The sequence below is a fragment of the Rhamphochromis longiceps genome, linkage group LG14 (genome assembly GCF_057381845.1).
Source record: "Rhamphochromis longiceps isolate RC_006_pf linkage group LG14, R_longiceps_female_GT1.1, whole genome shotgun sequence".
Classification (NCBI taxonomy): Eukaryota; Metazoa; Chordata; class Actinopteri; order Cichliformes; family Cichlidae; genus Rhamphochromis; species Rhamphochromis longiceps.
The window spans coordinates 35,502,523-35,515,038 of NC_140570.1; the positions used below are offsets into that span (position 1 = coordinate 35,502,523).

The 12,516-nt window shown below is 36.4% G+C and overlaps 1 protein-coding gene across 2 annotated transcripts; it reads left to right on the top strand.

Moving 5' to 3' along the window:
- Nucleotides 1-1,692: 1,692 nt before the first annotated feature.
- On the top strand, nt 1,693-9,754 carry napab (N-ethylmaleimide-sensitive factor attachment protein, alpha b). Of its 2 annotated transcripts, XM_085379916.1 has the most exons (11): nt 1,695-1,921; nt 3,325-3,404; nt 3,501-3,617; nt 5,678-5,724; nt 5,882-5,959; nt 6,093-6,148; nt 6,745-6,829; nt 6,939-7,043; nt 7,136-7,204; nt 7,611-7,661; nt 8,551-9,754. In XM_085379916.1, exons 1-11 carry the CDS (start codon nt 1,824-1,826, stop codon nt 8,650-8,652), a joined length of 888 nt encoding a protein of 295 aa, XP_085236042.1. In that variant the 5' UTR covers nt 1,695-1,823; the 3' UTR covers nt 8,653-9,754. The 2 variants fall into 2 exon arrangements, with proteins under 2 accessions (XP_085236041.1, XP_085236042.1); XM_085379915.1 differs by having other exon boundaries at nt 1,693-1,921; nt 3,325-3,617.
- Nucleotides 9,755-12,516: the final 2,762 nt, after the last annotated feature.

Below are 12,516 nucleotides of genomic sequence, written 5' to 3' on the forward strand. Positions count from 1 at the left end.
TATCAATAATATTGTTTGAGCACTGCTAAACAGAGCCAAAAATAATTTCAAAAACACAAAAAGACACAAATCACATGAGTAATTATGTCAGGAGGATTTGTCAGAAGCTGCTACAAATAAAATCACAACTATCACTATTTTTAACATCCATTTTGCATGGAAATGAAGGCAAGGCAAGGCAAATTTATTTGTATAGCACAATTCAACAACAAGGTGATTCAAAGTGCTTTACAGAGACATTAGAAACAAAAACAAATAAAAAGCATGATTTAAAATTGATTAAAACAAGCAAACAACAAACTAACTAAACACACACATTTCACACCTGTTCGCGCGATCTGAACCCTTATCGTAAGGGGAGCTACCAGTCCTTCTGTGGACGAGCTACTTTCTATTTTAAATTCCCTGAATTTAAAATAATGAAGGAAAATAAAAGGAAATGAAGAGTTATTCCTGAGTGTGTGGTCACTTCTTTTCAGATTGTATGCCCCTAGACTTGGAAAATAACCTCAACTCTGTTACAACTTGATGGCAGTTGCTGACTGATTACACTGAAAAGACATGCATGCAGTGCACTTGAATTTGTGGGGAACAGTTAACTGTTTTTATTTTTCCTTGTTTTACTTAATTACTCATTAACACCATTATAATTATGTTTCTTTTTATTCATGTATTTGTTTATTTTTCTAAATAAGCCTTGATTGTCTTGCTGTGTAGTAAAACTGTCAGGTGTGTGGGTGTGGATGTGTGTTTGTGGGGGGAAGAGGGTGGTGTTGCTTTGTGTATGTTGAACTGTTTGATTGTTCTTTGTTAAAATTTTTAAAAACATATTTAAGAAATCAGTGGTATATGCAAACTATGAGAAGTACCACGTGATATCACTTTAACACTTTACTGTGTTAATACCCATTAACATGTAACGTTACATGCAGTTCTAATGAACTGACTATCCATCCATCGATTTATTCTTAGGCTGATCACAAACCAAGAACCATTGTGCTGGATATTATAGCTTGTGGATGTAACTATTTGTGATTACATATGCATATTTTGTATTCATACTGTGTTTGAGTTATAGTCAAAAGAGAAAATGAAGGAGGCTATTTAATACATTTTAAGGGTTGTGTTTTATGAATAGAAATTTATTGTTATGACACCACTTAACTTTACAGCAGTCTCTGTACAGCTGTGATGTGTTCTCCTTTACATTACTGGTGATTAGAAATACTAGAAGTAGTTGTTAGCTGGTTAGCTGGATAGACTATGGGATAACCCAGTTCTAGATTTTCATACCAGACAATAAACAGATATTCCAGAACCACTATTGGTAAAAACAAACAAACAAACAAAAACCAGAAGCAATAATGACTGTAAAAAGAAACACATCAAGTACAAAGAGTTCCATATCGGACACAAAAACTACAACTCCCTACAAAAATAGACTCGAATCACAAAGACACGTAAAAGTTTAAATACAAAATTAGAATGACTTATTAGCAAAGTTAGAAAAAGGACAGCTCAGTTCACTGAAACAAAGTCAATAACTACACTAAAACCATACGAAGATTAAAATGTAACTTTTTTGTTTTAACTTTTAACGGTTACCAGATATGACTAGTATACTGGATAGCAAAAGAGTACTTGAATGCACCAGCAGCAGAAACAGTAGTGCGTCGGTTCTCCGGTGTCACGTGACAGAGGTGACGGTTACTTTGCGGCTGGTGATGTGACAAGGCAAGCCTGCAGCCACTAGCAGTGGTTAGCGAGTTTGTTGACTTTTACATTTATTCGTTCTCTCTCAGAAACAGACCGATTGCCTGAAAATGGATAACAGCGGAAAAGAAAAGGAAGCAAATGCTTTGATGGCCGAGGCTGAAAAGAAAATGAAATCGTCTCAGTCATTTTTTGGAGCGTTGTTTGGGTGAGTCTGTCAGCTAGCTAACGTTAACGTTCGGCTAAAGGAGACAGCTATGCGGAAGGTTGGAAGCTGACCACAAGGGTTAAAAGCCAGGACAAAACGATTTTAAATAATTGTCGGTTGCTTTTATAAGTTGTAGTTAGTGTTAAGCGGTTATTTTCAAGGCTGTCGTTTAGCATATCTATCTTATCTCGGCTCGTCGTATATCTGGAAAGCGTTTAGTGTGAAAGATAGCTCGAAATAGTCGGTAGTTGCTTATTTTAGACTCTGCTTTAAGGCAGCTTTCATGCTAGAAATAGCTTCAGTTGAATCCAAAGCTGAATTGTTTAACAATTCAAGATAATTTCACTTAATTGTAAAGGCAGCGCTTTCCCTATAGCGCCGTCTGTTGGGCAATTTTCGGAAGGTCACTCTGTCCAAATCACGTGTCATTCACATTTGTTTACAGCAAAAGAAGAAAGCGCACTTGTGATGTAGCGAATGTTCCTGTAAGACTAGCTCTCACTAACCTGGACAACCGGCTTTGCATATAACAACCTAAATGCAGGTTAATTTTTCAGGTTGGATTTTTTTTTTTTTTTAATTATTGTAGCAGGAGCTCACGTGCAAGGTTAAAGGCTACGTGTTATGTATGAGGCTGTACAATCCGCGAGAGGTTTGTGGCGAAAATTTAATTGTCAAGATAGTTGTGTGTGGATAATGGGACTGAAATCACAAGCAAAGTCAACACTTTTATATTTGTACTTGTATACGGTTTTACAAACCTTTACTCACTATTAAATAGTAACTTAAAGTTTAAAGGATTGCACACTGAATGAAAAATCAGTGAGTGCCGGCTGGGAAAAGGACCGCTATAACTTGTTTCGACCAGTGACTTATAAAAAAAAAAAAAAAAAAAAAAAAAAAAAAGGTAGATCAAATATTTCGCATGCCAATCCTTGCTCCTCTTCTTCTATGTCATAGGCATTCAGTTGGTGCAATTGTACTATTTAAATTATAACATATCCCATGATCCTTATGGGCAAAAATTAGATTTTGGCTTTAGATTGTGAGACTTGGGTGTGAGAGTGGATTTCAAAATTGATTTGGTCGCTGTTTTGAAACGGAGCTTAAATATGTTTGTCAGCCCTGAAAATTTCAGAAGGCAGTCTTCTGCACATGTGAAGTAATGAGGAAAAAAATGGAAAAAATAATAATAAAATTAATAAAGTTTTATCCCATTGCTTTTAAAATGTTCTTATTATGGTGCTAAAATTTTGCATGTAAGTATACTAAACAGAAAAAAAAATCTGCTTATTATACATCTTTCCAAAGGGATTTTACTGAGTAAAGTGTTCATATCATCCTGTGATAATCTGCAATGGATGGGTGTCTTATTAAGAGAAAAAACATGTTTTGTCACACAGTGGCTCCTCAAAGCTGGAAGAAGCCTGTGACATGTTGGTGAGGGCAGCTAACATGTACAAAATGGCCAAGAATTGGTGTGGTAAGATGATTGTCGCATTTCAACACAACAAATGTATTGAATGCCTCTTTCTTTTTTTCAGTGATTTTAAAATGCAACAATTTATCTTCTTAATAGCTGCAGGAAATGCATTCTCCCAAGCTGCTCACCTTCACCTGCAGATGCAGAGCAAACATGATGCAGCAACCAACTTCATAGATGCTGGAAATGCCTTCAAAAAAGCAGATCCACAAGGTAAACGTTACATCACTTTGGGGTATATAATATCGATTAAGTACACTTGTAAGTTTTACATCTTTTCATATAAAAGCTTTCAGCAATAAAAGTGAAAGTGGTTTAAAAATGTTATTAAATCTTTTATTTACTTTATTAAATCTTTAACTTCATACAAATGCTATAAACAGTCAAATTCCTGATTAATGAGAGCATGCGTTGACCCTGTTTCAGGTACTCTTTGAGTACTTCAGTGCTGTTGAGGTTTCTTTCCTTCTGCTCCACGTGTCTTTTTATAAACTGAGGTGTCTGATTATTATGATATTACTCATTGAGCTTAAGCTGCTTCACCTGACAAACCTGCAGGACTGGCTGCAGATAAGTTAGTAATCATGTCAGGAGAATGATAATTTTGATAAATCCTAATTTGATTTAAGTATTTAATGAGCACCCATCTAGCTGCTGTTTATTTATCACATGACAGCTGCACATAAGCTCTGCATCAATAAAAGAAAAGCGGAAAAGAATTGGAGTAAACAAATTTTCTTGTTTGTTTTTTTTTTTTAAAGTTAATTGTAATCTCATTATTTCATTTTATCTGTTATGATTTAGAGATATTAAAAGAGTGCCATCATGTGGCATTAAAACTTGACGTACGATACTTCATAGTTGTGAGTAGTGTAGTGAGTTTGTCTGTAAGCCTTTTTAATGAGACTTAAATATCTGCATTCTAAAGTTTTCCTTGTGCTTTGATGCAAAGTTTTGTACTGCTGAAAACAAGGCGTTATGAAAGTGCAGACATTAATCAATATTAATAATAATAATTCAGTGTCCTATCTAACAACCCACAGGGCAGTGGCTAAGAGTTTAATGAAAAAAGTTTATTTTTAACTATTAATGCAGTTTCATTAACACAGTATTGTATATTATTTCACTTTAAGTCTGAAAAATGTTACAAAAGCCATGAAATAAATATGGTCTAGTACACCCCATTCCCCTGTTTTGACTCTCCCTGTTACTGCAGATTTTTCACCATGTAAAACAAACGGCAGTGGATGGAGCAGCTACAAAGTTTGCTTTTCTTCATGTCACAGTTTATTAATCAGGTGCTCTCATTAAGGACTCTTTCCAGACATTTTCCAGTAAAGGTTTTAATGTCGATTACTGGAACAGTGCTTCTGTTTTGGATACTAGAAACACATTTTCTTTGACTCCACCTGAGCGCTCATCATCTCTGTAATGATGCTGCCTCTTTTTTTTTTTTTTTCCGCAGTGTGTGAACAGAGTCCGGCTCCACGTTAAACTGTGCTAGCATCAGTGCTGCTGTTGTGTTGTCAGTCTTTTTGTCATAAAACTGGGGACTGCGTAGGTTTAGTGTTCAATTTCATATTCACTCTGCCCCTAAATACATTTGTATTGCAGGTCTGTTTTTAGTCGCAAATGTGGGTGAGACACTCGTGTTCACGTTTACATGGTGACGAATAGAGCTGTACATTAAATGAGGCGTTGAAATTGTTGAATTTGTACTAAGGATTTTTTTTTTTCTTTTTTTCAATCAAGTTATTCGAATTACCCGATGAATCGTTTCGGTCCTGCATCATAGTACACATTTCATAGCCCATCTTGTTCCTGTGTGGGATTGTTGTCATTGGGTAGAATGAATTTTGGCAGAATCAGACAACTTCCTGATAGTATTGGGTGATGGATAAGGATCTGACAAAAAAAAAACCCTAAATGTTTTCTGTGGTACTCAACAAAGACCACTAAGGGCATCCTGATTGATCCTAGTAAAGGCCACAAACTAAAGTATATCGGCCTTGTAATGAACCTGTATATTATAGTTATTAATTGGGAATGTGAACAAATACACTGGAGAAGAGTCCAAATAAAAAATTTCATTTTACAGTGGGGTGCTTCTATATTTACTCTCCTTGAACCTTTATATAGCTTCTAATTTGTTGAATTTTGTTGTATTTTATTATGTAGTATGTATTTTTGGGGGTTTTTTTTTGCTAACATTGGTTTACTGAATAATTGTAAACTTTTTCTGAAAATAATTGTTTGAATATATTTCTCAACAGAGGCAATTAACTGCCTAAACCGAGCTATTGAGATTTACACGGATATGGTGAGTTTCTTTTCAGTTTAATTTCTAAAGAGCATCTTTAAGGAAATCAGATGCAAAACATAAAGGGTAGCTCATATTTCTCGCTTTCTCTCACTGTCTTTTTTTTTTTTTTTTTTACTTTTTCCAAAAAAAAAAAAAAAAAAAAATCATATTTTAGGGGCGTTTCACCATTGCAGCCAAACACCATATCAGCATTGCTGAAATATATGAAACGGAGCTTGTGGACGTTGACAAGGTTGAGTCAAAAACTGTTTCTTCTTGCTTTTTATTTAAATCCTTATTATGTTTACTTTTTATTAATTGTCAAACAGCAGTATAATAAGCTCTGTTTACAATTCATGTATATGTTTGTCTAATTTCTTTTCCAGGCCATTGCTCATTATGAACAGGCAGCAGATTACTATAGAGGTGAAGAATCCACCAGGTAACTATTTTAAATAAGCACGGTTATCTTTTGCCTTTGGGGAAGTAAAGAATGTAAATGTGTAAAGACACTATGCTGGCTGCTCATGTGCATCTGTACTAAAATTCGCTATTACTTTCATATAGCAAGTAGCTCATGCATCAGACTGCTCTAAATACTCTGTTTCAGACTTTAGTTTTTTTTCTAATATTTGGCTCTGTGTGACGTCAACAAGAGCAAACAACAAGAGCATTTTTAATCTGGTCATATTTGACACACAGCTCCATCCACCCACCCGTTCGTCAAACTGTCTGTTCAGGAGTGGCAATCCATCAAAAGGAAGTTGGTCTAAAACTGCTCATTGTAGACGATTTAAAAAAAGGACTAGTGCCCAGTATAAGATAATTAAGAATGAACTATGAATCATGTAAAGCTATTCTAATGGAGTCAAAGAATTAAAGTATGGAACTGCAAATGAGCACATGAGGTGCTATCTAAAATTTCTGATACATTAATATTATGTCTTGTTTTACAGCTGTAGCGTTACTTTTAAATTTAGGACCCTCGATTTCAGTTAATGTGTGGTCTGACATATTGCTGGATTTTTCCTTTTAAAGTTCAGCAAACAAGTGCCTTCTGAAAGTAGCAACCTATGCAGCTCAGCTGGAGCAGTACCAAAAAGCTATTGAGATCTACGAACAGGTGAGTTAATGCCACCCAGCAGCTTTTATTTCAAGGTTTTATCCCTCCGGGAGCTTCAGTTGGAGAGTAAAGATAAATTGTGCTTTTTGATTTATTCGTTTATTTTTAGGTTGGAACCCATGCAATGGACAGTACGCTCCTGAAATACAGTGCCAAGGATCACTTTTTCAAAGCTGCGCTTTGTCACTTTTGCGTAGACCATCTTAATGCAAAAGTAAGCCATTACATACAGCTCTTATCTGCTGATAATATGCAGACACTGTAATGCAAGCCTTTGATTTTAATAATCTCCCTGCCTTTTCCCAGCTTGCTGTGCAGAAGTATGAAGAAATGTTTCCCGCCTTTTCAGACTCGAGAGAGTGCAAGCTGTTGAAGGTAGGCTTTGATGTAATTTTGGGACTAAATCGCTCATCCAGACACATCCAGTAATCATGAAGACTTGGAGTGCCATTTAACATAAGAGACTGTTTTCCATCTATTTCCACTATTGTGCTTGTTTTTGTTTTCCTGTTCTCTTTCTCTCTATTAAACTCATGTTAATCACATGCGATTGACCTGGGTTTAATATACATGCTAATGTTGAAAACATAACTGGACCATAACCTTGAAATTTAATTGAAACCTATTTGGTTAAATTCAGTTTAATCTTGTTTTTAGTCATCTGGGTTGAGTAAGTAAAGTAAGCCGTGTCTGTGCTTGAAAAGTGTTTTCAAGTGGGTTGATTCTTTTTTTTTTTTTTTTTTTTTGTCTGTTTGTTTGTTTTTCCTTTTTCCTAAATTAGAAACTTCTAGATGCCTGGGAAGAGCAGAATGTGGATGCCTATACTGATGCAGTGAGTAAACAGTTGCTTTTTTAGCAGAATAGAGGAAGTAGCAAAAATGTAGAATTTACTTCTGTCTTTTATTTCTTGTTTTTTGTAATTCTACCTTGACACCAGTTCAGTGAAAGAGTTTGCAGACTGTAGCTTCCGTTTCCAGGTTGAAAGACATGCCACCTTGAGATGGTGGACAACAGATTGTGTAGGCTTTTCTGTTCATGATTTTGTGATCCAAATTGTTGAAATTGGATTGCATAATGAGTGGTTTGTGCATTCATTGAAGCCATTTCCCCCAAAAAATCTACTGGAGTCCAGCAGTAATATTATAGCGATGGAAATGAGAATAGTAGGTCAGATTTTTCTGTATGTGTCCATGACTGAAATATCGATTTGCATCAGTACCTTACAATATCACTACATAGTGATCAAATCAAGTGTTATTAGAACAGTCCTCTGACAGTAAATAGTTGCTGTGTCAGTTTCTTCTTTCTTGTACAGACATCTGAAATATATTTACAGAGCTTACCTTTTTTAAGCCTTTTTATTTTTTTTCAAAATGTATTAAATTAATTTTTACCTCAATTCTACACACAAATCCCAAAATGACAAAGTGGGGAAAAAGTTTCATTAAAATTCTTTTAAATGCATTAAAAATAAAAGCAAAACAAAAATAGAACATGTTCATAAGTATTCACATTCTTTGCAGTAGGGCTGAAACTAGATGAATTGTGGAACAAGTGAAACGCTGTGAAAACTTTTCAGATGTCTGTATCTGAAAGATTGCTTTCTTAATCCAAACTGTTGAAGCCTCAACAGGTACATTTATGCAGTTGGAAAAAAAATACTTCATTTTAGTATTGTTTAATAGCAACTGGATTAAAAGTGTTAATACTTACTTTCTCAGGTGAAGGAATTTGACACCATTTCTCGGTTGGACCAGTGGCTCACCACCATGCTTCTCCGTATCAAGAAAACCATACAGGATGAGGAGAGTGACCTTCGCTGACTTGCCTCTCCTGTTATTCTTTAAGTCCTAAAAAAATGACTTGCATCCTTGTTTTTTTGCCTTGAGCCTCTCACTTCCATTTAGCAGCATTGTTAATTGTTTGACCATTAGCCCTTGTATTCACAGATACCATTTCTTTCCTGCAGTATTCTCTCAAATTCAATACAGTACTCCAAAAATGATGGTCCTTTTAGGTATGAACACTACCCTTCTGAGTGCAGGCTTCACACAGTATGTAAATTGTATATTATTATTAATCAGGTATTGGCCCAGAAATAGTTCAGCTGTTCATAATTGGGCTGCAATACCAAAAACTCATACCAGCACAATTGTATAATACAGGTTTTATTTTTATCTTCATTTCAATGAGAACAAATGAGAGGACACAAACTCACTAACACTTCAAGCAACTATATCTATTTATATTTCTAAAATGTGCTTTAGAATAAACTAACCAAAATGCCAATATTGATAAAGGCACTCAAATTTGCTTTGGTGATTTTGAATGCGTATGTGTACTATTTTGACAAAGGAGAGCGCCTCTAATTAAACAGTGCTAGATCTCAGCTGCAGAGGCCAAGAGTGTCGATCTGAGGTTTTTCCATTGAATATATACCCCCTCTGCCTTATGACGCAAATTTCTCAGGATTTGGACTTGATTTGATGAAGATTTATAAAACATGCTTTTATAAGCACAAGTAATTAATTTGCTAATTGTTGTCATCACTTCCATTAAAAGTGCTTTTATTCCATAAAAGGTGATAGATGCCCTTCACCTCTGTGAACATTTGCATGGTTTGGAATACATGAGAAATGTAAAACAGCTGTTTTCCACCTGTGTAGGAGTGTAAGAGAGAGTGTGTGTGTTTTTTGTTTTGTTTTTCTTTCTTAATCTTTGATTTGTGTTTTCTTGTCTTAAGTAACCAGGCTGAAAAAATAAACAGTTTTTAACGCCTGCAGAGATGCAATACATAATTGGGGGGAGAAAAAGAGCTTTGTACACTGTGCTCATGTACCCTGATGATTTTGTCAGTGAACAATTAGTCTTAAATAATTTGTGATGTTTCCTGTCAAACGTTTAAATAAACTTGTCTCAATAGCGCATCGTGGGCGTGGTTTCCACCTTTGGGAAGGCTGCACCTGTGGCATTTCTCGCTTTCTGTTGAAACGCGAAATAAGGTTTTGCGCTCCGGATTAGTTTTCGATACCCGAGGACACTTGGAAACTATTTTGAATTTTTCTCTTGCTTTACAGTAATCGGGTTATTATTTTTCTTCACTTTAGATGCAACTCATTTGTTATCGGTTTGACTTTTTAAAATGTTTTTTATCTTCCGCTCAGGTGTAAAAAGTCAGTGCAAACCCTATCGAGAAAGTAAGAATAAAAAGAAGTCCACCTGATTTTGATTTGTTTGCGTCCTCCCCCCAACTCCTCGAGACGTTTCTCCGTTATTTGTTTTTTGGCTTCTAATTAAACACAAGAGAACAAAGGTGTTCCCAGGTGTATCTCAGCACGCTACAGCTGCACGTGAATGGCCGTGCAAGCCCAAATTAATTCTTTCATGTACATTCTTCTTTCAAATACATATTTTGCGACAATAAAAATACTATATATAGTATATTATATACAGTATTTTAATGCATTCAGACATTGTTATATTAAGATCACTTAAACATGTATTTTAATGTACACATTTATATATATGTTCAGTCTCTTATACAAATATTTTTATTACAATCATGAGCCTAGTGGGCTTATGAAAACTATTTTTCATCATCTCCTGAAACTCTCATATCTTCGTCGCTTGGGGGAGCTAGGACGGCTCATCTGCATCCAGTGTTACTGTAGTGAAGTAGTCTTGATGCATGCTCAATCATCCAGGTAAGTAAATCTCCAAAAGTTGATTCTGTTCATCTGGACATAGCGAAAACGTGACGACGAAACGTTTCTCCCACAAAACGCTACGTCCAGATGAACAGAATCAACTTTTGGAGATGTAGTGAAGTAGATTTAGGTAGGATTTTACGTGATGTCCGTGAATGCAGCACTAACATCCACACCTTCCCAGTTGATAATTGGAGGCCTTATAAGAAACAGCTGTGCTTCATTACCACACGGAGGCATTTGGAATTCTTTTCCCATCCAAGGTGACCAAGAGCGGTTTGATTTCTTCAGGAAAGCTGCTCATTTTAGTATTGCCCTTTAGAGAGTAGTAAGTGGGACTGTTGCGTTTGTTATTATGTGGCATATAGTAGGGTGGACTTTGGCGACTGCTTCCCTCTGTTTTATTACAGGATTGTGCCACACTGCTGCTGCTGCTGTAGCCTTGTTGTCATTTTACAAACATGTATGGACTGGCCTTGACTGACTCCTGGTTTTATGGTCTTTTACTCTGAATTGTTTGATATATTTTAATCATGCTTTTTGTAAAGAACTGTACCTTAGGGTGTATCTGTTTCATTTATCTCTTTTACTGATTTGTTTTATGTTTTATTGCTTTAGTGGAGGTGCGGCCGCTTGTCATGGGGCTAGGCACGTAAGGTGGAATTCCCCAGGTTCATCCACCCATGGGTATTCTGCTGTTTCAGCTCCTGTGACTGAGAGATTGATTTATCTTCCTTGGGAGAGGAAATGCCCATGGTTCAATGGTAAGACTGGTATAGGTATTGCCGCGTGGGTGGAAGAGGTGCAGGCCTGTTTGAGGGTACGACATCTTTCACTAAGCCCTTTTCATCTATGATCATCTAGAAGGCAAGCCCAGAGAAGAGACTACATATTGGCTTCCAGAGGAGAAAGACGATCACGAAAAGATTTTAACTGTTTTACAGGACCTGTATGGGTGTACTAAGTCATGCCTTTCTGCAGGTGGAGTTCTTTTCAAGACGACAGCAAATTTTATTGTTCTGTATTTTGGGGATGAAATTCGATCTCGCTTGGAGACACCAATCACACTGTGGTGACTGGTGATGGCAGGAGTGGACAAAATGTAGTCCACAAAGCTACACTTTGGGCTGAGGGTTGTTGTTGTTACCTGTGTGGGGAGGGACAAAGAAGCACTCACGAAGAAAAGCTGAGCAGGGGGAGAAGAGACAACCGGAAGAGTTTTGTTGGGCTGAGGCAGAATAAGGGTTCTGTTCACCTGACCTGTAAATTGTGGATTTCTTACTAAAGGCAAGGTTCATATTATTTATTTATTTATTTTTTTAATAATAACTTGATGCACTTGATTTCAAATAAAGATTGTTTTAAAAGCTAATGTTGCTCATAAATTCTTGTCCTCTGAACACCAGATCGGTTTTACAAAGGTGGTGGCAGCGTAACCTGTTTAATCCTCAGTCATCCAGGTCATAGTAGTTTTAGGCTTGAAAAGAATGTGAATGGACCTTTTTTTTTTTTTTTTTTTTTTTTTTTTTTTTAAATAAAGATGTTTTACTGAAGAAGTCCAGGGCCCTGTTTCAGGAAGCCGGTTTAGAAAACTCAGAGTTAAAAATGATACGCAGGGTTGAGTAACCCCGAACTGTCCAACTCGGAATATTCCGTTTCAGAAAGGCTGATAACAATTAGTTCAATCAACGCGGAGTTGCTTTAACCCCAAGTGAAGCGCGCGGACGAGGATACATAAAGCCCTGATAAGCGGAGCACAGATTAAGCGAGTCACCATGGAGACGGAGGGAAAGAAGGCGCGGTCAATGTATTTCACAGCGCTTGAGGCCGAAATTCTGATGGCAGCATATGCCGATAACATGCAAATTTCTCAGAAAAAAAGTAACACAGCCTCAGCTGCAAAACAAAGGGAGCATGCATGGCAAAACATAGCCGACAGAGTCAATGCGTGAGTGTTAATATAAACATTGATCTAGGGAT